This window comes from Protobothrops mucrosquamatus, unplaced genomic scaffold (assembly GCF_001527695.2).
Source record: "Protobothrops mucrosquamatus isolate PMUCROS unplaced genomic scaffold, P.Mucros_1.0 scaffold186, whole genome shotgun sequence".
In the NCBI taxonomy this organism is placed as follows: domain Eukaryota; kingdom Metazoa; phylum Chordata; class Lepidosauria; order Squamata; family Viperidae; genus Protobothrops; species Protobothrops mucrosquamatus.
Window position 1 is genome coordinate 1 of NW_015386544.1, and position 26,440 is coordinate 26,440.

Here is a 26,440-nt window from a genome sequence, read left to right on the forward strand (position 1 = left end):
AAAAACATCTTTGGAGGAAGTAGCAGAATTAAGAGGAAGTAGAATGTTAGAATGTCCTCGCATCAACAGAGAGCACAGAAGTCACTAACCTGGATAATTTCAAGAGTTACATCAGCCCAGTATAGACAGTTGTGGCTGTAATCAAAGTCAAGGGCCACTGCCCCACGCAGCCCGGTCAAAGGCAAATCTTCAGTCAGCCCAGATGAGAGATCGTACCGATGGATGGAATACCTTGTTGCATACAAGATGAACTCATTTTCCTCTGCAAAAAATAAATAAATATATCAGCCAATGAATGAATGTTTTGAACCAGGATTTTACATTTGGGAAGGAGCATTTTCTGAGCTCAAATATCAGAAAGGGACGACTGCAAACACTCTGCTTCTGTAGCATCCTTTCTAGCTGATGTCAAGACTGAAATGTCTTGATTTTCCTCCCCAAATGGTTAAGATTTAAAGCATAATCCAACAAACTTTTTAAAAAAATGTATGCCACATTGCAAAGTTCCTGTTTTTCACCCCCAACTATGTAATTTTATTTCAAGAAAAGGTAGAAACCCTCCCTTCCCAGTGTTGGACAATTCTAAGTCCCTTTTATTTCAAATAATTTTAATTTATTTTTTTTTAAAAATGCTGCCCGAACGATGTGGTAGCAGACATTTCCCAATCGTTCCATCGAAGCTACTGATCAACCGTCTTAGCTGGTAGCGATACCTGGTCCATTTGGGTTGCTCTCAAAAAAATTAAGTGTGCGTTCATTAGTTAGCAGAAATCAAGCTTAACACAAGGCAGGTTTTATCTTCCTGATCTACAAGCCACACAACATGGATAGGTACTGTTTTTGCAAAAGCCACCCCCCTCCCTTGGCTTACCTGCTAATGGACAGGGTACCGTTTCCCCTTCTAACCGGGCCTCTACGTCACCCCCAGAACATGTGTCGCCGGATATCTTGCGGTAACTAACATCAATAAAACAAGAGTGCTTGGTCAGAGACACACATAGTTGTAATCTGAGTGCCCCTATCAAGTTAACAGCCCTGGGAAAGTGTTACTTTAACCTACGCGGATGACAAATTATTTTCTGCAACTGTTTGCATTTTAGAGAGTGATGCATTGAAACCCTAGTGCCCTACAAAACGAATTTGCAGGTAAATATATTAATGGAGTGCATCAGTACCTGGGTACAGGTGGGTAGTGACGAAATGAGCATTGTGTTGCCCTCCCTATTTTAAGCATCAATTACAGTCAATTACCTGAATAACAGGTAACTGCCATTTTAATTGCTGCTTTACTGACTAGCTTTAAGAAAAGCCTAAAATCCTTTCCCCACCCCCCATTTTAGCCTTTTAACCAGCTATCTAGATTGTACAAGGATATCATCCTCTATATAATGTTTCAACTGCAATTCTCATCTTGGTTTTGACTACATTATCAGGAAACTATTTATTGTTTTACAATGTTTTTAATTCTTTTATGATGTTTAATTTATTTAATTGCCTGTGACGCACAGGACTACATCCTGCTCAGATAAAACTATGCAAACAGTTTCTAAGACACAACTGTCTTCATCTCAGTCAATTATTCCTGTTTTAGAACAGAAATTCTATTTCCGCTTGTCTCCAAAAAAAAGCTTTACAAATGAGTATGATCAACCTTGTAGTATATAAATCTCGCTACCTACCCTCGGGTCTTCTTGTAGGTTGACCCAACCGGGCACAGCGCAGGAGGAGAGAAAAGTTTTCCAGCAAACTCAGGATCTGGAATGCAAACTTCTAATGATAGGTCCTCACTTAGCTTGAAGCCAAAATCGCTAAACGGGGAAGTGTAAAAAAAAGAAAAATATTTGTTTTAGTTCAGGGGTCTTCAAACTTGGTCCTTTTATGACCTGTGGACTTCAACTCCCAGAATTCCTCAGCCAGGCATGCTGGTTGAAGAATTCTGGGAGTTGAAGTCCACAAGTCATAAAAGGGCCAAGTTTGAAGACCCCTGCTCTAGTTGTTGTTCTGAAGCATCTTGTTTCAAAGATTAGAAAAGCAAGAATTCAGGAACTGCAACCACTTAAACAGGATTATCACCCACAGAGTATCCAAGGTAGAGTGTGCCTCAACCTCAGCAACTTTAATAGGTGTGGACTTCAACACCCAGAATCCCTCAGCCAGCATCTCCAGCCAGCCAAGCCAGGCTGTAGACAAGGCAGAATGGCAGACAAAAATTGGTATCGTTACCACAAGAGAACAGATCTTGACCTAAAGTTAACAGCACCCTGAAGATGTATGGACTTCAACTTCCAGAATGCTGCTAGCTGGGGAATTCTGGGAGTTGAAGTCCTACATATCTTCAAGTTGCTGAGGCTGAGAATCACTGACCTAGACACATAAGGAATTCATTTCCCTCATATCCCCAGGGCCTCACTAAGTTTTCCCTTGATTTCACTCTCCACATAGGCTGGGGGTTACCGTTGAGGCAACCCCACCTCTCTTTCAAGGTAGGTGTCCTCTACCTTGAAAGTCCTCGCCCTCCAATATTCATCATAACTGTCGCTCACCAGAGACCTCGACTTACCACTCGTAATCTTCCCTAGTGCAGGAACAATTGGAGACCAGGAACGGTCGATCAAAATCTTCCCCGTTGAAACACGTGGCATGAGGCGTCCGTCTTTTGAAGACCGTCTTGTGTCCCAGGAGACACTCGTTCCCACGTTCATCGGAGGGAGACCACAGCTTATAATCGTTTTCTGTGCAAGGAACCCCTAGGAAATCATCAGGGGAGTATTTTTTTAAGTTGCAGGGAGTCAGCAGGGAAAGGAAAACCCTGTCATGCTACAAAGACATGTTTTGGCCTACACCGAGATCAAGAAACGCCACCGGAGGCCCACTCCTTCCCTTACCGAGGACGTCCGTGGTGTTGATCTGCAAAATCAGCCAACTGTGGCCGTTTTCTTTGTAAGATCCAAAGATGGTGAAGATGGTGCTTTTCTCGCCCGGTTCTGTCAGCAGGCCATACACAAAGACTGGCTTTTCGGAGAACGTGAATGTTTTCCAAGTTTCCCCTTCATTCGTGCTATACCTGACGTGGAAAGAATGGCAAGGAAGTATCTGCCATACCTTGGTTTTGATCCTTCTCCAATCCAGCATCTTTTGCTTCAGATAGTCCCTGTTTCTTGCTACTTGCCTCTAAGTTCGGGATACAGCCCACTAAGGCTTGCAGTGTGGCATCACATGCCTATTTTACTCCTCTCTATCCAGAACCTGAAGAATGAGGTTGCTGGAAATTGGAAACTCGCTGCCAAGTTTCAGCCATATATTCTGGGGGATGGTGGGGGGCTGTAAAATGAAAATGGAGCACAAATTGCTCACCCTGACAATACAGGCTACCCAGAGTGAGGCCCTTTAAAGACCCCTGAGAATGGCCAAATTCAGCCAAAACAGAGCCCGTTTAGATTCCATTAATCTCCATCTCTTCCCCTTCAAAACAACAGTAGTTGTTCTGGTTGAGATTTGGATCCTGCTCAAAGCTAACAACCATTTATTGGTTTGTAATAAAGCCACTATTGATATAGTGGTGAAGGCACCAGGCTAGAAACCGGGAGACTGTGAGTTCTAGTTCTACCTTAGGCAGGAAAGATGGCTGGGTGACCTTGGGCCAGTCCCTCTCTCTCAGCCCTAGGAAAGAGGCAAACCACTTTTGAAAATCCTTGCCAAGAAAACTGCAGAGGCTTGTCCAGGCAGTCTCCAAGAGTTGGACATAATAAATAATAAATACATAATAAAATTATGTAAAATTATAAAACCATCCATATGCTATCCTTGTGCACATTTTGGAAACCACTCCCCAAGAATTCTCCTGGAGTTTTTCAAAGGGCCTTATTAAGGAGACTGGACAGAGAGATCTGCTGCCTCCTTTAATCACCGCCCACGGCTTCTTCCTTAAAGTCAGATACCAGGAGCTGGAAAAGGGAGCTGAGTTGGGCTTCTTTCCTAAACATGCTGTTTTTCAAATCCGAGATGCAAATTAGATTGCTCACTGGGATGGAACACACAATCTGTTGGAAACTTTGGCTGTAGGGACTTGAATGAAATTTTCCCTCTAAGGCTTGTCAGCTCTTCAAATTCTTCACCCAGTAAAAAGTTTTAGATAATGACTATCAAGACTCCTTTTCCATTCTCCCAGGGCCCTAAAGCAAATCCCGTGGAAGATAAATTAACCCGGTTTAGGACTCCAATGTCAGGTCAGGCAGACTTATCGGTACTTTGCTTACTTCAGCTGGTTTGTTTCTGACCCCTGTGTCACGGCCATGAGGATGCCCCCGTGGTCTCCCCAGGAGTAATAATGGGGTCCAGACAGGACCTGAGAGAGGAAGCAAACAAAGTCACTGGTCTGAGATGGCCACAGCCCGTGTCTGATCAGTATCAGGGAAGCAAGGGAGAAATATAAACATGCATGCACAGAAAAATGCATTCGGCATTCTGAAAGTCGGTATTCATGCTCCTGCTTGCTGTAACAAAGACATCTAAGGCTGAGCCTGTCATTTTCCCCCCTCAAGGCATCATGTTACTGGAGCTGCTCCTCTCTGAAAACTTCAGCAAAATTGGATATACCTCCCACAGAAACCCACATGATCCAGGTAGCCCTGTTAGCCCAGTCCTTCTTGTCCTTCTGCTACTAAGCAAGATTAAGTGAGTCGCATCCAATTTTATGACCTTTTTGCCACAGTTCAGCCAGTCATTGCAGTGAACCATGTGGTCGTTAAATGAATCCCACTTCCCCCATGGACCCTGTTTGTCAGAAGCCAGCTGGGAAGGTGGCAAATGGAGATCACTTGACCCTCGGATGCTGCAACCCTCGTAAATACACGCAAGTGTGCCAAGCAGTTGAATTTTGCTCACGTGACTGCAGGCACGCTGCAAAGGTTATAAGTGCGAGTAACTTTGAACAGTCGCTAAACAAATGTTGTAAGTTGAGAACTACCTGCACTTGGAAAACTACCAGATAAGGAAAAGCCAAGCTAAAGCTCTTTGCATCTCCAGTTTTGGCTGGCAGAAATGTAGATTTTAGGGTTTTCTGCTTATCCAAGTTGTCTTGGATGCGATTTCAGCCAGGTGTCCCAGAACTTGACAGCCACAAAGCAAAAAGGGAGCAAATCAGCTGTTCCCAAATATTTTTGCATCTTGGAAGCCCAGAGGTCAAGCAAGGAAAAAAAAATTCCTTTTTGCCTTCCGCTGCTGTCTTCCTCTTCTCAGACTAGGTAGGAGCCAAACCAGCAGTGTGATTCAGCCGGTTCGCACCACTTAGGCAGAACTGGTAGCTAATTTTTTGTTGCCCAGGCCCAGAATGTCATGGTTCCGACAGATGAAACTCTTCAAAGAACTTTGAGGCATTGTTTACCTTAAAGAATTTTTATTTGAGAAGCATAGCATCGGCACTAACACAGTCGAAGCCAAAAAATGGATTCCCCTCCCCTGAGCACCTAGTATCAAAGCATCGGCACTAACACAGTCGAAGCCAAAAACTGGATTCCCCTCCCCTGAGCACATAGTATCAAAGCACAAATCCCTCCTCCAATTAACTGTCATAAATCACGTTCTCCAATTAGTTTGAAATGCAGGCTTTCCCTCCTGTTCTCCAAACCCGCCAATTCTTATCATCTCTTATTTCATTAACCTTGGTTCACACACTAGGTCCAGTATTGTTATGTCTAGCTAAACTCTCATGCACATTCCTTCCCCCCAGCATCATCTAACTCTAACTCTAAAAGTAAAACATCCGATGTTAGCAGCGTTGACACAGAATGGACTTCTGGAAGCGGCATCCACACAGAGAACCGGTTGTTCACATATTTGAATCCCACCACTGAGCCAAACCAAGCCCGCCCCGTCCCCAAAGAGGAAGGGGAGGGGGCTGCGTTCACAGCACAGAAACCTTTTGCAGATGTCGGAATGCAGGCCGAAAGTCACATCATCGGATGAGCTCAGCTGCAAAGCCCAGGGCCGAGTGACCCACCGAAACAGCCACTTCCATAAACGGGAGCCAAGCCTCACTGGGAAGGCACACGGCCAAACCTCTTGGGCAGCTCACCCTGCGCTCTCCCCTCCTTGCCACAATCAGATCATCCCAACACACTCGAGTGAGGCATTTGCCGAAGAAAAGCCTGGTGCATTGAGATGGGCAAGCAAAGGACAAACGCCATTCACCACAAGTGGGCAGCAACCTTTCTCCACAGGCATTTGGGGTGTGTGTGTGTGTTAAGCCTAGCTTCAAAGGTGTTTTTCCAAAAGGCAACTGGACTTCCTTGTTTTTTTTTCCTTTGACAACGTTTCGCTTCTCATCCAAGAAGCTTCTACAGTTCTAACTGACTGGTGGGGAATGGAATTCCAGTCTAAACCGTTAGAACTGAAAAAGCTTCCTGGATGAGAAGCGAAATGTTTTCAAAGGAAAACAATAACAACAACAAGAAAATCCAGCTGCCTTTTTTGAAGGAAAAAAAAACAAAGCATCTTTGGGACAAGTATGTTTGAGAATCTCCAGAGACATTAAACTTAGCCTCAGTTCATAGATTTGCTCAGCCAAACTAAGAAAAAAAAATGTAGCTTCTACAACCGTTGGCAATATGGTTTTGGTTATGCTGGCTGGGAATGATGGGAGTTGGGGATGGTAGTGTCAAAGCATCAGGAAAGGGCAAGGTTAGGAGGAAGGTAATTAACCAGAACCAGTGCTTCTTGGAAATTAAATGAAACCAAAGCCCAAACTCCCCATATTGTCAGCATTAGACGAGATGGGGAGCACACAGATGGAATGAATGAATGTGTAAACACTAACATCGGATGTTTTTGCTTTTACAACAGTTGGAGATGCAAGCATTTTCTTCTTATGTTTTACTTTTAGAGTTAGAGCTAGAGTTAGATAATGCTGGGGGGATGAATGTGCATGAGAGTTTAGCTAGACATAACAATACTGGACCTAGTGTGTGAACCAAGGTTATTTAAATAAAAGATGATAAGAATTGGCAAATAGGAGGGAAAGCCTGCATTTCAAACTAATTGGAGAATGTGGTTTATGACTGTTAATTGGAGGAGGGAATTGTGCTTTGATACTATGTGCTCAGGGGAGGGGAATCCAGTTTTTGGCTTCGACTGTGTTAGTGCCGATGCTTTGATACTAGGTGCTCAGGGGAGGGGAATCCAGTTTTTGGCTTCGACTGTGTTAGTGCCGATGCTATGCTTCTCAAATAAAAATTCTTTAAGGTAAACAATGCCTCGAAGTTCTTTGAAGAGTTTCATCTGTCGGAACCATGACATTCTGGGCCTGGGCAACAAAAAATTAGCTACCAGTTCTGCCCAAGTGGTGTGAACAGGGGAGGGGAATTCATTTTTTGGCTTCGATTATGTTAGTGCTGATGCTATGTTCCTCTAATAAAGAACCTTTAAGGTAAACAATGCTTCGTCGGAACCATGACAGAATGAATGAATGAATGAATGAATGAATGAATGAATGAATGAATGAATGAACGAATGACTATAGAAGCTGCTGAGCCAGAGAGGCACAGGGTGGTGCATGCTCAGCTGTGGCACAATCCTTTCCCTAGTGTTGAAATGCCTCTAGAGCTACAGGGATGTCTCCCCACACACCTGCCCCACACGAGGGTCCCGCATTTCCTTACCTCCTGCCACCTGACGCCCGCACTGCTGGAAATGTAGACGTTCATTTTACTTGCCATGTTCTTCCCCACAGAACCTACAAAGAGAAGCACGTGAATCTCGGAGCGATTCTTTTGATCTGTCTGTGCCTCAAGACGGTGCCCGCGACTGCAAAACAGAAGCCTAATATGGCTAGTCCTCGGCTTACAACAGCTCATTTAGTGCCCGTTCGAAGTTCAAATGGCCCTGAAAAAAAAAGTGACTGACGACCGTTTTTCACATTGATGAATGTTGCAGCCTCTTCGTGGTCGGCTGATCAAACTTCAGACGCTTGGTAATCGACTCAGTTTCACGACGGTTGCAGCATCCCGGGGGTCACGTGCTGTCCTTGTACCACCTCCTGACAAGCAATGTTGATGGGGGAAGCCAGATTCACTTAACAGCCATATTATTGGTGATTCGCTTAACAACTGTGACGTCAAAAATCGCAAAATGGGGCAAAACTTGCTTTTTAACAGCTGTCTCACTTAGCCACAGAAATTTTGGGCTCAGTTGTGGTCGTAAGCCGAGGACTATCTGTATTTAGGCGGTGTTTTTCAACCTTGGCAACTTTTAAGTTTCATGGACTTCAACTCCCAGAATTCCTCGGCCATCATCGCCAGCCAGCCAGGCCAGGGAGAAAGCAAGATGAAGATTATCATTAATTGGGCTTTTACTATCGACCAACCAGAATTTAAGGAGAGGAGAGTGAGAAGATCGAAGCGAACCAAAAAACTATCTACCTGTTGCAATGATCAGTCCGGGAGCAGATTCCTTGGATAGGATGGGCATCCTGCGCAACTGGAAGTTGAGGAGCTGGCTGAGTCTTTGGGCCAGGTGAAGTGAGCAACCCAAAGAAAGCTAGTAAAGATGAAACACAACACAAATGTCAATTGCCTTGTCCTACTGAACAAGATGCATTCAGCATTCTGGAACCTGTGTGTCTCATTAAGACAGTGGTTCTCAACCTTTTTAATGCCGTGACCCCCAACCGGTCATAAGTCGAGGACTAAACCTGTCGTAAGTCGAGGACTAAACCAGTCGTAAGTCGAGGACTACCCAACTGGTCGTAAGTCGAGGACTTTCCCTGCCCGGGAGCGCCGCGCATGCGTGGTTCCGCCCCCTGTGCCGGCCGAGGCGTAGCTGGCAAGTGGCAGAGACGGAGCAGGCCGACCACCAGCTGGCCCAGCCCAAGGGAGGTAAGGCACCCGCCGGAAAAGTGGGAAAAAAATGGCGGACAGCCTTGCTTGGCAACCCCCGTGAAATGGTCGATCGACCCCAAATGGGGTCGCGACCCATAGGTTGAGAACCGCTGCATTAAGAGCCCCTCTTCAACAATCACAGGACGGTGACAAAAAAACTGCAGCTAATTCCTACTAACATGCATTTATGCATTTTCAGTACATGTAGTTTCAGTTGCCTGCTTAAAAAAACACACCACTCTTTTGGCAAGGGGCAAAACTATTGGTAAAATTTCCCTTCCAATCGGGAGACATTTAGAAGTTGAGCGGTTAAGGTGCATCACAACTGCCTTGGCCAATGTTTCCTGGTGGCCTCCTGGAAAATGGGCAGGACAGGCTCCAAAACCAAGAAAGACAACCTGAGTTACTTCAAAGTAGTTTCCGTAATTGCTCCTCACCTATATGTAGGAATCTTGCCAAAGTAAAGCAACTACCTACATAATTAAAGATATTCTCTGAAAATTGCTAGGGAGGAGTCATCTTAACTCTCTTCCTCCCAACTAAACTATCTAAATTCTGCTGTCTCTTGCTCCCCCTCCCTCCCTCCTGGGAATCCAGACTACATTCCACCACAGCACAGAATTTGCCCACAAAGAAGCAATGGTGCTTATTTCCCAACCAATATGACCAACCCTCCCATCCCATGTGCATATCTTCCAACATGTTTCTGTTACATTTGTTGATAAGCTTAGATTCGACATCTGCAATAGTCTGTGGGAATGACCTTGAGAGACAGGAAGGAGAGCCACAGGCTGGACAATCAGCACATAAAAGAAATCTCATCCCACAGGAGGAAAAGGAACGTGGGAAGAATTTCAGAAGGGACCCTCTCTAGTTTCCCAGAGAGTAAAAGGAGAGTAGGGGAGAAATGTTTACAGCCTTGCAAGATTCTGTTCGTGTAACCTTACAATAAAAACAGAGCTAGATCTCCTGGTTGGGCTTCTTTGTTAGAAATACCTTGCACGGCTGACATGAATCTTGCAAGACTGAAAGTATTTCTCTCCTCCTTTCCTTTTACTCTCCAAAAAAGTAAGTAAGGTCAATTCTGAAAACATCTTTCCCACCCTCCATCTTTCAGTGGGATTTTTTTTACATAACGGTTGTCCAGCCTGTAACTCTCCCTTCTGTTTCCCAAGGCCATTCCCACAGATCATTACAACATCAAAGTAGGACAAGGTTTGACCACAGATAGTTAGGACGAGGGCTATTTTCACCAGAATCTCTAGGACAGGGGTGGGGAACCTTGGCTCTTTTATGACTTGTGGACTTCAACTCCCAGAATTCCTGAGCCAGCATGGCTCAGCTTGGAAACCTCTCCCTTTCTCTTCAGCATGGCTGGCTCAGGAATTCTGGGAGTTGACGTCCATGAGTCATAAAAGAGCCAAGGTTGCCTACCCCTGCTCTAGGAGAAAAATATCCTAGAGCAGTGGTTCCCAACCTTTTCTATACTCCGCACCCCTAGAACACTTCTGATATATTCTCACAACCCTTACAAAAGTTCAAAATAATGGCAAACAATTAGGCACATACACTATAATTTTGAAAACCCAAGTTTTTGCACCCCCTGGAATATCGTCTCGCACCCGTCCTAGAGCATCCTTCAGATATTACTCAGCTGATCAATAGGAAGAAAAGATTACACTCAACTTTTCATGTGGCTCAACGGATTGTCCACACAGATGCTGTGGAGTGCATGAGCCAAGACCTCCGGTGCAGAGACGCACAAGCACAAGTTTAGCAAGAGAAAGCCACTTGTTCAAAAAAATATGGACACAAGTGGGAGAACGTGCACATCTGCCGTCCACTGCTGCTTGTGCACCCCAATGACGACCAACACAAAAAAAGATAAGCTCACCGTGGGTCGATGTCGCCAGACATCCCCTACTTTTACAACCTGTGTGAAGCTTAACTGGGACCCTGGAATGCAATGAGCGATCCGAAAGCCTTCAAAGAGGCAGCATCATTCCGTTGGTTGCCGGCATCATTACCTCACAATTTATCTTTTCGCCATAGTGAGTATACTCTGGAGGCTGGAGAAATTCCCAAGTCCCACCTTTGTCGAAGGTGATGACCGAGCGCATGTTCTCGTCGCTGAACGAGCCGTTGATCAAAGTGGTGATATAGACCCCTGGAATGCCCTCAACACGGTGGAAGTCGGCAAAAGGCTCGCTTGCGAAGTATCTGCCAAAAGAAGAGCTAACTCGCCCACCAGCCCTTGGAGGTAGGCACAGACAGGAAACTGACATTGCAAGAAACACGGGATTCAGCTTTACTGATACACAGCACTCAGCAAAAGTCTTAGGCCATCAGCCGCTTAGTTGTCTTAGCAAAGTTTTAATGACCATCCATATGTGACTTGAATACCACATCTTGAATATCCCGCTTCTTTGTTCATTTCTGCCCACTACCAGCAGTTCGATCCTGACTGACTCAAGGCTGACTCATCCTTCCATCCTTCTGAGGTCGGTGCTATGGCTATCCTTCCTTCCTTCCTTCCTTCCTTCCTTCCTTCCTTCATTCATTCATTCATTCATTTCCTCCCCCCTCCCTCCCTCCCTCCCTCCTTCCTTCCTTCCTTCCTTCCTTCCTTCCTTCCTTCCTTCCTTCCTTCCTTCCTTCCTTCCTTCCTTCCTTCCTTCCTTCCTTTCCTTCCATGGTACGCAGTGGTTAGAATGCAGTATTACAGGCTTACTCTGCCCACTATAAGCAATTCAATCCAGACCAGCTCAAGGTTGACTCAGCCTTCCATCCTTCTGAGGTCAGTGCTATTGCAATCCTTCCTTCCTTCCTAGCTTCCTAGCTTCCCTCCCTCCCTCCCTCCCTCCCTCCTTCCTTCCTTCCTTCCTTCCTTCCTTCCTTCCTTCCTTCCTTCCTTCCTTCCTTCCTTCCTTCCTTCCTTCCTTCCTTCCTTCCTTCCATGGTGCACAATGGTTAGAATGCAGTATTGCAGGCTGACTCTGCCTACTGCCAGCAGTTCGATCCTGATGGCTCAAGGTTGACTCAGCCTTATATCCTTCTGAGGTCGGTAAAATGAGAACCAAGATTGTTGGGGGCCATATGCCAACTCTGTAAACTGCTTAGAGAGGGCTGTGAAGCACAATAAAGCAGTATATAAGTGCTATTATACCATTGCTATAACAAGTCCAATGGTGGCCTAAGACTCTTCCACAATACTGTAGGTTATCATAACAGACTCTTGAAAGCTCAACAATGTTTCCTGCTTCCTCTATTTTATCTTTTCTCCCAGGTGAAAGGGAGCATTATCCCATCATTTCTCTCCAAAAAGTCATCCACCTCCTTACCTTACTAAGGTGTCACTCCCTGCTCCACCAGGACTGTAATACAGGATGTTCTCCAAAGTCAATGAAAAGTGCAGACCTTCAGCTTCGGAGATATAGAGGCTGGTGCTGTTGTTACTATAAGTGACGCACACGAACACCTGGTCTTCAGAAGTGTCAGCAATATAATATTCCTTCAAGACAAAATTTGGGAGCGGAAAATTGTGAGGGGTTTTTGTTTTTTTGTTTTTTTTAAAAAGGGCAATAAAAAGCATTTGAAAGGGCAAAATGGCTTAAACGTGCGACGTCTAATCTCAAAAACACCAACAAAATCTCACACCTTTGCCAAGAGTTCCCTGTAGCTTTAGATAAGCCTCAGCTTCTCTCAGCTGTGCAATGGGCACAACGATAATACCTTCAGACCCCCCCCCCCAAAAGATGGAGATTATTTTCTTTGCAAAGCATTTGTTCTAAAGGATGCTTACGATCTATGGAAACATGCACAAAAAAAAATCTGAAAAAAAGAAAGCATGCTGATTATAGAGGTGTGGTTTATGGTTGAATAAAGTTTCTAGTCCCCACCCTCCCACCCACCTCATTTGTTCGTACCTTAATAGGGTGTCTTGTTGCAAACTGTGCAGCCTGCATTGGCTTTCGGTTAAAGGAGACCCATAGCTGAACAGATGTTTGTAGCTGATCCCCTGACAGAGGCTGAGAAGGGAAAGGGATGGACAGAGACAATCAAATATGAGGGCTCTTTTTCATCCTGAATCAAAAAAAGGGCTGTTTCTGCAAGCCGAAAACAAGTAAAAAAAAGGCCCTCAATCAAACTCCACCTTCCACTGAGGTTCCAGAACTAAATTTCAGCTTAATGTTTAAACAATTTTGCCTCCAGGACTCGGGCAGCGCAGTCAAATGAAACAAGAAATCACAACAACTTTGCCAAGAGATGTTTTCAGGTTGTGAAAACATGGCTGCCTTGTGAAATGCTACTTTCCTGCTCATCTGCGGTGAACCTAGAGAGGTAAGTTCAGACGAGCAAAGTTAGAGTGGAAAGAACCAAAAAAAAAAAAAATTTCCCAGGCTTTTGGTATCCTTTTAAAGACTAATATGGGTAGTTCTCGACTTACCACCAATTGTTTCACAACTATTCAAAGTTATAAGGGCACTGAAAAAAGTGCCTTATGACCGGTCCTCACATTTATGGCCATCTCAGCATCCCCACGATCATGTAATCAACATTCAGGCGCTTGGCAACCAGCACGTATTCACGACGGTTGCATTTAACAACCGCTCCGGCAAAAAAAAAAGGTCATAAAACCGGACACCATTCGCTTAGCAACCGCCTTGCTTAGCAGTGGACATTTTGGCCTCCATTGTGGTCCTAAGTCAAGGACTACCCGTAACAGGGTCCTTCCAGGACTGTGTCCATCCCAAAAGTTACTTTGTGCAGGTATGCACGCACTGCAGAATTTTGAAACTAAAAAAACAAAAAAAACCCAAAACACTTTTCCATGGGAGCTTGCCAGAAACTGCTGCTCCAAATTCACCGTGGCAAAACGAACTGAATCCATTTGCTACAATGGGATAGTTTAAACACTGGTGGTTTTGGGCATGCAGCCTAAGCCAATACTTATTGACTTGTTGGTTGGTGTCCAAGCAATTAAGAAATGCCACAATGTTGTAACTATGCTGTGGTTGCGGATTAAAAAGAAGTGGTGTGTGTGTGTGTGTGTGTGTGTGAGAGAGAGAGAGAGAGAGAGAGAGAGAGGGAGGGAGGGAGGGAGGGAGGGAGGGAGAGAAAGAGAAAGAGAAAGAGAAAGAGAAGAGGTTTTTTTTTCTAGAAACTTCATCTGTATCGTGTCACCAATGAATGCAAAACTGCTTTTCATCAGGTCTAACCATCTCATCCACACCCATCTGGTCCACCTGGCAGCAGATGCCCAAAATTTTGTCCAGAAGACCAAAAACTGGTCCCCTCTTGCTGAGGAACACTTTTCTAAAGGGAGATCAAGGTAAAAGGTTTTCAACTTGCAAATAACCCCAAAGAGGTTTGTCCAAAGTTTAGAAAAGCTAAACTGAGAAAAGCAATGATCTAGCCATCCCACCTCAATTAGTTGTACATTTGGACCAAAGTGCAAAAATCAACTTTTCTGTGAGGTACTTTGCAGGACTGCTGGCTTCACACAAAACACTTTTTAGATGTTCAATGGGATGCTTCTGGCATATCCTGCTCTGTGTAAAATTAACATCAACATTTAATTCTGCTTTTTTTTCCCCCTAACCAAGCTGAGACGATTAAAAAAAAAAAAACAAGGGTGGTACCACTTGGTTATAATTTAGGACCAGGGAGATCAAAACATTTCTTTTAATGCTGGTTTTTTTTTTTGAGTTTTGCTTCTTTGTAGTCTTGTGATTTTTGTTTTTAAGGGATGAATTTAACAGAGATGAACAGTTTCTAGCCAGCAAGAGGCCCAGACAGGAATGGGTAACATGTTAAAATTCCTGAACAAATAAACCGAGATTTGCCCCTTAATGGCCTATGTTAAAATGCTTATTTATGTTATTCTCCTGGCCTCAAACCCGCACCGTGTTGCAGCCAGTCAGTTGCAAACTGTGCCAAACCTCATGAGAAGCATCCATCGATCTAAATTGCAAATACGAACTGAACGTTGAATACAAATCAAGAGTCCCTGGAACACCTTTTTAGCAAACCCTTGGGTGTTCTTCTACGACTCGGAGAATAAACTTTGCAAAGGGGTCTGATACAGTAAGGCTTCCCTGTTTGAAATGCATTTCCATCCATCCTGCAGTTTGTGGGTGCTTGGTGGAAGATACCTCTGCAGCCCCCAAACTCTTACCCCAGATTTCGTTGCAAAGAGATATTTGTCCCTCAGCTGGAAGTCCTCAACCTCTTCCAGCAAAATCTCTTTATTTTCCCGCGTCTGGAAGAAATCCGTGCTGCGGAGGACTGTGGAGGACAAGTTAGGTTCATGCCGCTCAATGTAAATTGTGTTTGGCTTATCGTACGGCTCCACGCCCCTTAGTGGCAGGAAGAAAAAAAGGGGGGGGGAATTAGTGCATGGGGAAAAAAGCAATGGGGTGATATTTTTTTTCCCATTTAGACCCGGAGTCTCCAAATTTGGCAACTTTAAGACTTGTGGATTTCAACTTCCAGGATTCCCCCAGTCAACCATGCTGGCTTAAAAGTCTTAAAGTTACCAAGTTTGGAGAGCCCTGATTTAGACCCATTAAAACGTGACCTCCAAAGAGGGAAAGATTTTTGTGTTCTCCAGAATTCTTCATTAAGGGATGGAGAAGAACTGTGCCACTGTTGCACTCTCTCTCTTTCTCAACACAACACACACAGGCACAGGCACACACACCACAGCAGACGTCCCCAATTATTTTGCTATCAATGGCACTGACAGATTGGTAGCTTAGTGTTTCTCAACCTCAGCAACTTTACAGGGGTTTGGACTTCAACTCCCAGAATTTCTCAACCAGGATACTGGGCAATGGAGAACAATGACTGGGGAATTCTGGAAGTTGAAGTCCACACATTGTAAAGTTGCTGAGGTTGAGATACACGCAATAATGCCGCCAGTATCCCAGTATGCTACCTCCCAATGGTCCTAGTTCAAAGCTTTCCAATCTGGAGACCAGAGACCCCTTGTAGCCCATGTGGACACCACAAGTGGAAGGAAGGAGAGAGGAAGGGAAGGGGCTGCAAATAAACAAAATATCCCTTTTTTGTAATACTGGCCCAATTTCGGAAGGTCACCAAATCTCACAAGATTGGGACATTCTCGTTTGAAATCCCCCCCCCTCCCATTGCATGGAAGTTAAATTATGCAGGGGGATAAAGACTCCTCGAAGTTTCAGGAATAAATGACAGAACTTACCAAGCAAATGTCTTCACGTGTTCATGAATCATAATCCAGGTTTGCCCAAAATCATCCGATTTCCATAGCTGAAAAAAATTAGAAGATGGCGAGATCCATTGAGATGCAAGTTAGGGCAAGCTAAATTCGAAGAGCAAAATAATAATCCATCAAGGTGGATTCTTTCCTGTGAACCAGAGGAAAGGGAGAAAAGGAACGAGGAAAGGGAAAGGAAAAATAGAAGGAAAGGGAAAGGGAAAGGGAAAGGGAAAGGGAAAGGGAAAGGGAAAGGAAAGGGAAAGGGAAAGGGAAAGGGAAAGGGAAAGGAAAAGAAAGAACTGCTGAACCTATTTTCTAAGGAAAGGGAAGGAGGGGAAGGAAAGAGAAGGGACAGAACAAAATGTTCTGTCTAATAAGACCAGAAAGACAGAAATATTGCATTATATTCATCCCCAGGCAGGATTTGTCTGTAGCTAAAAAAAAAAGGAAATAAAAAAGAGAGAGAGACACTGGTGCATTGGAGCAGAAAGAAACCATAAAAATACTGGTGGGTGACCACAGAAGACAAACAGCATCGTTCTTGCCAGAATCAAAGCAGCCGGTACATTCCCTGGCATCCGTTTCCCCATCCCGGTGCTACCTCCTTCCAAGCACCAGCAAACAATGTCAAGCAGAACTAAAGAAGAACAAAAGCAGGATTCTTGTCCGAAAAGAGGTTGGGGGGGGGGAAGACAGGGGGAAGGCTGTGGTTGGCGACTTTTCCTCCATCCAGGGACTCAGTCTTGGACAGAAAAAGGGACAAATTCAAAGGCAACTGAGCATGTGCAAAATCCTGATGTGGGTTTGCAGCCGAGGAGCGCAGGAGGAAAACTGGAAATGTAGAAATTGCAAGGATAGGAGGAGTCAGGATCTGCTTTCTCTCCCTTTCAGGTACATCAGGCAGCAAATATACGGCTTAGGGATGTGGCCAATCATGATATGGTCCTCTAGGATCACCTCTAGAGCAGGGGTCCCCAACCTCCGGTCCATGGACCAGTACCAGGCCGCGGCATGCCACCAACCGGTCTGCACAAACAAGCAAAGCCCCATCCGCGAGATGAAGGTGGCACACAAAAAAACGCCCCCTTCGGCCCACGGAAAAACCTCTCGCCACGGAACCGGTCCCTGGTGCCCAAAAGGTTGGGGACCTCTGCTCTAGAGGCCGTCAGAGATGGAAGGTGACATCCTGGAGGCCCATAGCCAGTTTGGGTTAAAGATGTAAAGATTAACAAAGTTGGAAGGGACCTTGGAGGCCTTCTAGTCCAACCCCCTACTCAAACAGGAGTTCTCCTAATACAGCCAATGCCAGACCAAGTGGGCCTGTGATGGCCCACAACTTCATTCAATGTAAAGGAACTCAACATTGTTAAGATAATTATGAACATGGTCACATTATAACCAGGAAGCCACTGTGCTGGGAGTCAGATGTCAGGGCAGCCCTGGGGCTGAAATGCTACATCAGAGGCATCTACAGGAAGAATTCCAAAGAAGTTAAGTGTTAGCTGCAAGCGTGCAATGCAAGATCTGCCCTTTTCTAGGCAGATTGTGCATGCAACACAAATATAATGGAAATGGAGCTTCAATCAATCGTTCCAGCTACCATCTTGATATCTTTGATGCTCCCTATGGAAACCATATGTCAGGGGTCTTCAAACTTGGCCCTTTTATGACTTGTGGACTTCAACTCCCAGAATTCCTCAGCCAGCATCACTGGCATCGCTGGCTGAGGAATTCTGGGAGTTGAAGTCCACAAATCATAAAAGGGCCAAGTTTGAAGACCCCTGACATATGGTATACCTTCTGCCCTGAATCTGGGACTTCTCGTGAGTCAGTTAAAGGGAAAGCAGCTGTTTGCAGGAAGGGAAAACCCTGGGAGATCCAAGAAATTTATTCCTTAAGCCCTTCCGATGCAGAACATCTCATTGGCTGCAAAGGAAAGATTTGTGGAAAGCCATGCATTCTCTTATTCACCTGTTTGTTGGGATGGGATCGGTCGTATCCCAGGACAAGATTGGGGAGCTGGCTGTGCAGGAGAAGGTCTGCGGCTTTAAATGGAATTGGGAAGCCTTGAATGGTGGTGCAAAAATCCATGGTGAGCCAGAGGTACTGGGAGAACGCATCGACAAAGATATACTGTGGCAGGGACGGGAAGAAAGGGAAGGAAGGAAGGAAGGAGAAAGAGGTTAAAAGAACAGGCCAAGAGACAGCTATAAAATTGTGACTGACACAATAGATTTAACTATGGTTTTATGAACAAACTCAATTAGCTGGATAATACACAAAGTCCCAAAAGATGAAGAGGGCACCTATCACCTCTTTCAAAATTAATTTAATTTAGTTTATTCAATAGTTAGTTATGCTGTCCAATTGCCAACAACAAAGGTTCTAAGAAGTTCAGGTCTGATTATCCATACAGTTATGGCACCAGGCTAGAAAGCAGGAGATGGGGAGTTCTAGTCCCACTTTAGGCATGAAATCAACTGGGTGACTTTGGCCCAATCACCAGGAGACGATGAGTTCTAGTTCCGCTTTAGGCATGAAAGTTGTCTGGGTGACTTTGGGCCAATCACCAGGAGACAGGGAGTTCTAGTTCCACAGAAACAGCCCTGAGAGGTGAGGTGACTCAGAGAGAGAGTGACTGTCCCAAAGTCACCTGGCTGGCTTTTGTGCCATAAGATTGGACTAGAACTCACCATTACCTGGTTTCTAGCCTGGTGCCTTCAACTGCTAGATCAAATTGGCTCTCTGTCATTGGTTGAAGCACCCCAGGTTCTCTGACCACTTCCAAACCGGCTTCCAACAAGCAGGCAATGGGTAAACCAGATTCCCTTTAAGGACCACGTGAAACACTTATCAACTGTGACAAAAAAGATCATAATCTCAGACGTGGGCTACTTAACAACTGCCCTGCTTAGCAACGGAAACTCTAGCCACAACTGCGTCCGTTAAGTCAAGGATTATCTGTGCAACTTCTCCATTCAACAGTCAAGCTATTTATTTTACTTACCCTTTTGTTGTCGGCTGGACTGTGGTAGAACTGAGCGATCACAGCTTGGCTGGAGTTTCCTGGGCCAAAACCAAATTTTTCGGATATCTTTTTAAACGTTTTCCCATAATCATAGGATATATAAACCTAGCGAAGGAAGATGAAGAAAAAAAAAACCACGAGAAATGACAGGATTGTGCGTTTCACGGACCATTGAAACACTTTTTGGTTCAGAAAGAAAACAAACTCGCTGAACGTCTGGTTTTAATAGGACAGGAGCTGTTTCCCTGCCGCATAAAGTTTGCAAAATCTGGGGCGGCTACTCCTTGCCTTTCAAAGAAGGTGTGCAAGCAACTCCAAATTATTATCCTGGAAACAATTCAAGTTGCTCCCTGGATGGGGACAGGGATGCGCAGGGAGGGAAGTGTGGAGATCCACCTTCACACTCTGCCTCTTGTTCCTGGTGAGATCCTTGAGAAAAAGTAACAACATTGTACACAGCCCTCCTTTCTATCGCACTTGGTAGAATTCCATCAGCCCTCCAAATGGGGGGGGGAAGGACTTGGAAGGTTTAATTCAATTAAGGTTGAGCTATTTAAATGTTAATCTGATCTGATTATTAGCTTTAATGCTTTAACTATTAATTTAATTAGCTTGGTGGTTTAATTATTTTACCATTAAATTGGTAATTTGGCTTTATAGATTAAAAATATGAATATGCTAACTTTACATGTTAATTGCCATCCCCTGCTCCAAAAATCGCAGGCCAGGCAGCCTAAAATCACCTTTTCTTAAATTTGGCTTTTCTAGATGTTGCTGCTCCATTAGTCCCACCTACACGTTCAGGAGTGGTAAGCGCTGTGATTCAAGAGCCACCAGAACCCAAGGTTTAAAAAAATGCTTTATAGTTGCAGAGTTCTTTGGGGGGGGGAGGAGGAGGAGGAGAAAGAGAAGGAGGAAGAGAAGGAGAAGGAGAGGAGGAAGAGAAGGAGAAGGAGAAGAGGAAGAGAAGGAGGAGGAGGAGGAGAAGGAGAAGGAGAAGGAGAGGAGGAGGAGGAAGAGAAGGAGGAGGAGGAGGAGGAGAAGGAGGAGGAGGAGGAGAAGGAGAGGAGGAGGAGAAAGAGAAGGAGGAGGAGGAGGAGGAGAAGGAGGAGGAGGAGGAGAAGGAGAGGAGGAGGAGAAAGAGAAGGAGGAGGAGGAGGAGGAGAAGGAGAAGGAGGAGGAGAAGGAGAAGAGGAAGAGAAGGAGAAGGAGAAGGAGGAGAAGGAGAAGGAGAGGAAGAGGAGGAAGAGAAGGAGAAGGAGAAGGAGAGGAGGAGGAGAAAGAGGAGAAGGAGGAGAAGGAGAAGAGGAAGAGAAGGAGGAGGAGGAGGAGGAGTGATTAAAGCAGCACACTCTGTTGATGCTCAGAAAAGATTAAGGTGTCTTCTTTAGGAATGTTTTCCAACCTAAATGCAAACAATATACTGATATTTGATAAACAATAATTAGCCAGGCATAAAACACAAAATACTTACATCACTAAATTTGGGACCTGGCAATGCCAAGCTATCCCGGGCCAAAGCTACAATCACATCGCTCTTCTCTCCAGCCCAGTGAACCACCATTTGATTGTGTGAATCGTTCAAGCTAACCTGGAAAGAGAAAATGTGATTAAAAGAAAAGCAGCAAACAGTGAAAGAGATAAAAGATGAAGGAAACCTCTCCAGACAAAGCTTCCTAGCTGATTTCAGCCCTTGAAGAAATGAGAAAGGGAGAGACCGTTTGGTTACCTTACACACTGCTATTTGAAAGGGGAGAAAGCAGAGCCCTGGAGCAGGGCAGTGTTAATAATAATAATAGAGTTGGAAGGGACCTTGGAGGTCTTCTAGTCCTACCCCCTGCTCAGGCAGGAAACCCTATACCATTTCAGACAAATGGCTGTCCAGTTTCTTCTTAAAAACTTCCAGTGTTGGAGCATTCACAGCTTCTGGAGGCAGGTTGTTCCACTGGTTAATTGTTCTGACTGTCAGGAAGTTTCTCCTTAGTTCCAGGTTGCTTCTCTCCTTGATTATTTATTTATTTATTATTCCAATTTGTATCCCGCCCTTCTCCCGAAGGACTCAGGGCGGCTCACAACATTATTGTCCTGCCTTCAGGCACTTTGGAGAATAGCTTGACTCCCTCTTCTTTGTGGCAACCCCTGAGATACTGGAACCCTGCTATCCTGTCACTCCTCGTCCTTCTCTTCATTAGGCTAGACAAACCCAATTCCAGCAACCCTTCTTTGTATGTTTTAGCCTCCAGTTTCCTGAACATCTTTGTTGCTCTTCTTTGCGCTCTTTCTAGAGTCTCAACATCTTTTTTAGATTCACTGAATTAGGTTCACTGAATTCTACCGGGCTTCTGTGGAAATTTCCATCAGCATCTCTCTTCTGCCATCATCCAGGCATGAAGAACTAAACACAATTATTTCTTTGGAGGAAGAGGATAACTACATAGGGTTGTTTTTTTCTCAAGGTCAGCGGGTTCTTGTCTCTAAGCTCAGGGCTGATGTACTTTATTAATACCGTGGAGAGATATTGGCACTCCAACAGCAGTGCAGGTAGTCCTCCACTTACGACAGTTCATTTAGTGACCATTCAAAGTTACAACAGCAGGAAAACAGTGACTTATGGCCATTTTTCACATTTGCTACCGTTGCAGCCTCTGATGGTCACCTGATTTACATTCGGATGCTTGGCAACTGATTCACATTTACGATGGTCACAGGGTCCCCTGGGGTCATGTGATCCCCTTTTGCGATCTTCTGGTAGGCAAAGTCAGCGGGGAAAAGCCGGAGTCACTTAGCAGCTGTGTTTACCAGTGATTCACTGAACAGCTGTGGCAAGAAAAGTCATAACATTCACTTAACAAATTTCTCACATAGCCAGATAAATTCGAGGCTCCGTTGTGGTGGTGAGTTGAGGGTCACTTGTAACTGGGGAGGAAGATGCATCCCAAGAAATGCTCTCCGCTCAGATTGCCATTTGATCTACTCTCTCTGCGCTGTTCGGAGAGCTATAAAGACTGATCTCTTTTGCTTAGCCTTTTAAGCCCAATGAATTTTATCTTTCATGTTTTCATTTAACTTGCTTCTATTTTTCTTAAGCTTTTCCCCCCACCCCCGCATCTGTTCTTCTAAATTGTAAGTCATCTCAGGGCTCCTTTCCCAAAGGAAACGTAGTTTATAAAAGGTCAATCCATGAATGCCTGAAGGTAAGTCTCTCCACAGATGCTGGGCTCACCCATTCAGTTCACATGCTCCTACACTGGTTAAGAATCTTAGGAACTGTTGCCCTGGTTCTGTAGCTCCTAGAGTCCCTGAGGGCTGGGAATTATTGGGGGTATAGTCCAATTTATCTAGAGTAGCTTGGTATGAGGAAGATGCTTTGGATTGCCCACTTAAGGCCAGAGCTGGCAGATAAATTCCTAATGTTTAGTTAGATTCACCAGGAAAAAAAACAGAACTCCTTAAGTTTAACACAAGAGTAACAATTCTGAGTAGCTGGCTGTCCTCTCTTTCTTTTCACGTCTTTCTAGATCCTTAATCACTCCTACTTATTCCCCAGTTCTCCTGCACAAGTGAAGAAGAACCCCTTGGCTTAATGAAACCAAGAAGCAGGCCTTAAGAGGTGAGAAGATGCTGGCCACCCTTTGCTTTTCTTCAAAAGGAGAGACATTCCCACTAGTTTGTTTCAAGGGTGCTTTTTCAAAAGGCAACCCGACTGTTTTTAACCTTGAGAAAAAAGGAACAAAACGTTTCGCTTCTGATTCAAGAAGCTCCATCGGTTGTGCGACTTCATCTGTTCAACCGATGAAGCTTCTTGGATGAGAAGTGAAACATCTTCAAGAAAAGACAAAGAAAGTCCAGTTACCTTTTGAAAAAGCACCTTTGGGACAACTATGGATGAGATTGAGGACCTCTGCAGGCATTCCCACCAGGTTGTGAAGCTGGTTGGCTTCAGTGGTGGAAAGATGGTTTGGAGAACATGGAAGCACAAAGAGAGTGTATTTTTTTTTTTATGCATTTATTAAATTTCTATGCAGCCCAACCAGCAAGACCTGTCTGCAACTTCTTATACAGGAGTGTGCATGGCAGGCTGTGTGTGAATGTGTGTGCCCACGTGCTAAAAATCAAAACGTAGCTTCTTCTAAAATAGATGTACATTTCCCAAGATCAGACCGTTGCCCAGATTTTCTGCTTTACAGTGTTGCAGACAAATGCTACCCACGTAATTTCCATCTTTATCTCTCCACCTATTTTTGAGTTCAAACCCGGAAGGGGGGAGACGAGCCGTCCAGATTCTTCCAACTTGGCCCAGGATGTGGCTGAAGAATTAATGCATTTTGAACCCTGGGATACAAGCATTATAAATAATAATCAAAGCAAGGCAGCTGTACCCTCGATCACAACTGTGAGAACAAGGCTCTGGGTCTCTGTCTGTCGGAAAGCAAGCAACACCTGGAGTTTCTTTTGATCTGCTGCTTTCATTCCAGCAGACATTTGCAACCGAGGGGTCAACAAGGATGAAAGTTTGGCTTTCAAAGGAAGAACTAGTTTTTCGGACGAACTGAAAATGTCAGGTTTTAAGACAGTGTCATCCGAGGGGATTTGAAAACAGGACTTGAAAGCATTCCAAGAAATGGCAGGGCCATCATCATCAACAACAAGAACCCCTCATCCCTAAGTTTGTGTTCCTATCCTGCCCGGAAAGCCATATCACCTCAACGTTTCCAAAGAGATGGGGGGGAGGGGTATAAGAGAAGGGATGCGGAAAATTTGCTTTCCAGTTTGCTGCAAGGAAATAATGCAGAGTAATGACTCAAAATAAAATAACATAAACAGAAGAGATAAGTCTTGCTGAAAAGATATGAGTCAAACTCCTATCTGCCAGTGCCATAATTTTGGGTGCACTAAAATAATATTTGAGAACAGCATTACTCCCCCTGATTAGGAAACTGGCAAGGGACGACTCTCATTGTTGCCTTTTATTTCTGTATTAATCCCAAAGGTGAAGGTAAAACTGTGACATTTCCTTTGTGTATTTGTTTAATCTTTTGGAAGCTGGCAGGATGGAAAGCAAAACAGTAGACTTTAGCATGGTCTTTATTTACACATATGCCTCTGGACATGACAGAAGTTGTTCAGGAAACTGCAGCTTAGTCCTTTCTTTGGAGATCTCGCTTTCTCCAGAATGAGAACCAAGATTAGCAAGAGCATTCTAGATCTAGAAGAAACTGTAGGGAGCAACCTCATCCGTTTGCTTTCTGGTAATCAAATGTTCTGTGGTAAGAAATCTCCAACCTAGCTGTCATTTGAGGAAAAGGCTAGCTTCTTTCCAAGTTTTCAAAATCCTGGTTCAAACAGATCCTCTACTGTACAAGGAATGGCTGTAAATCTCCAGGGAGTCTGAATAACAGAATACCAAGTGTTGGAAGGGACCTTGGAGATCTTCTAGTCCAAACTCCTGCCAATCAGGAGACTCTATACAATTTCAGACATGTGGCTGTCTAGTCTCTTCTTAAAAACCTCCAGTGACGTAGCACCCATAACTTCTGAAGGCAAGCTGTGCCACTGGTTGCTTATTCTCATTGTTAGAAAGTTTCTCCTTAATTCTAGATTGCTTCTCTCCTTGATTAGTTTCCATCCATTCTGCTTCTTGTCCTGCTTTCAGGTGCTTTGGAAAATAGGTTGACCCCCTCTTCTTTGTGGCAGCCCCTCAAATATTGGAACATTGCTATTATGGTCCATCTTTACACTTTTAGCAAGTGTAAATTGGGGAATAGACAACATAGAAAAATTGGGAAGATTCTGTAGATATGCTGCTAACCTGTGGAGTTTTCTTATGGGTTTTTATTATATGATGGATTTTTTTAAATTTTGTATGCCGCCTAGAGTTACCTTTATGTGAGCTTGGCAGCTATATAAATTTGTTTAATAAATAAACTAAATAAATGCAGTGTTTCTCAGCCTTAGCAACATAAAATGCATGGACTTTAATTCTCAGAATTCCCCAGCCAGCACTGTGCTAAGTTATTATTTCTTAGTTTGGCATTTTTATCTTCGCTTTTCTCCGACTTTAGTTTAAAAAGCAGAACAAAAACTTCCAGGGCTGTTCATGTTAAAAATAATACATTATAACAATATCACCCCCATAAGAGAAAAAAAACAAACAAATAAATTAACTAAAGAGAAAAAAAGCAAAGAAAACAAACACAGCTAAAGCAGAAAAGACAGAGGAATACTGTATAAACACAGCTAAATCAACAGAGTAGTAAAATCAACATTTTTAAAAAAGCCTGCATAAATTAATCTATACTTAAAAGGTAATTATATTATATTTGCTTTAGGGGATTTTGTTTAAAAAGAAGCATTTATACTGCACAATTTAGGCAACATTTTCAAAGCAGATGGCAGATCCTTATTATAACTATCAAGGAGAAAGGCTCATCAGAACAGTTACAAAGAAACACTGGAGCAAAACCAGAATATTGGATTATAATATGAGGCTTCTGCACACAAAAACACACTAACAAATGTGTGCATTATTCACAATCTGCTCATTGCTATAAACCAGGGGTAGTCAACCTTGGCTCTTTTATGACTCGTGGACTTCAACTCCCAGAATTCCTGAGCCAGCTGTGCTGGCTCAGGAATTCTGGGAGTTGAAGTCCACGAGTCATAAAAGAGCCAAGGTTGACTACCCCTGCTATAAACAGTGTCTGGCTGGGGAATTCTGGGAGTTGAAGTCCACACCTCTTAAAGTTGCCAAGGTTGAGAGACGCTGCTATAGAAAAAGAGGAAGATAAATTACCTCAGAACAGGGAATCAAAACCTGAAATTCCAGGGAAAGCTACCCTTTTGTGTCCTGACCTTCAGCTGTGCAGCTTTCCATCTCCAACTCTACCTTTCTGCAACACTACAATTAAGTCACAAAGGAAATTTTTTCACAAGGAATATGGACAAAACCTGGTCCCTTTTCAGGAAAGCAGGGAAGAGGGGAAGGAAGAAGGAAGTAGCCGAACTTCCATTCCCACCCAAGTAGGTTCCAGTTTGGGTGAAATGCAGCATCTCTTCTCCAGATGCAACTTTGCCCCCTGGCAAACCAGTCATGTACACAAACAGACACGCAGATTTCTACCCTCTGCATGACGTCAAATGGGAAATCGTTTAAAGATTTGGAACCCTTCCAATTTGGGTAGCAAATCAATGCTTTCTTCAACATCAATTGCCCTATTTTTCCTTCTATTTCTTTGGAAAAACGGGAAATTTGCTGGGGGGGGGAAGAGAGAGAGAGAGATGGAGGTAGGGGGAGAGAGA

General features: G+C 44.2%; 1 protein-coding gene across 1 annotated transcript in view; it reads right to left on the bottom strand.

The window, feature by feature from the left end:
* Nucleotides 1-89: 89 nt before the first annotated feature.
* LOC107285537 (sortilin-related receptor-like) overlaps nt 90-26,440 on the bottom strand; it is a gene marked incomplete at its 3' end in the record, with an annotated part of 36,442 nt that continues 10,091 nt past the window's right edge. The window contains exons 2-17 of the mRNA XM_015813734.1: nt 20,616-20,732; nt 19,121-19,246; nt 18,085-18,246; nt 16,096-16,163; nt 15,052-15,232; nt 12,800-12,901; nt 12,215-12,384; nt 10,901-11,093; nt 8,415-8,532; nt 7,656-7,729; nt 4,257-4,345; nt 2,886-3,064; nt 2,561-2,747; nt 1,680-1,808; nt 872-957; nt 90-262 (exon numbers count right to left, since the gene is read on the bottom strand). Of these exons, the coding sequence (XP_015669220.1) occupies nt 90-262; nt 872-957; nt 1,680-1,808; nt 2,561-2,747; nt 2,886-3,064; nt 4,257-4,345; nt 7,656-7,729; nt 8,415-8,532; nt 10,901-11,093; nt 12,215-12,384; nt 12,800-12,901; nt 15,052-15,232; nt 16,096-16,163; nt 18,085-18,246; nt 19,121-19,246; nt 20,616-20,732 (2,154 nt within the window). The remainder of the gene's footprint in view (nt 263-871; nt 958-1,679; nt 1,809-2,560; nt 2,748-2,885; nt 3,065-4,256; nt 4,346-7,655; nt 7,730-8,414; nt 8,533-10,900; nt 11,094-12,214; nt 12,385-12,799; nt 12,902-15,051; nt 15,233-16,095; nt 16,164-18,084; nt 18,247-19,120; nt 19,247-20,615; nt 20,733-26,440) is intronic.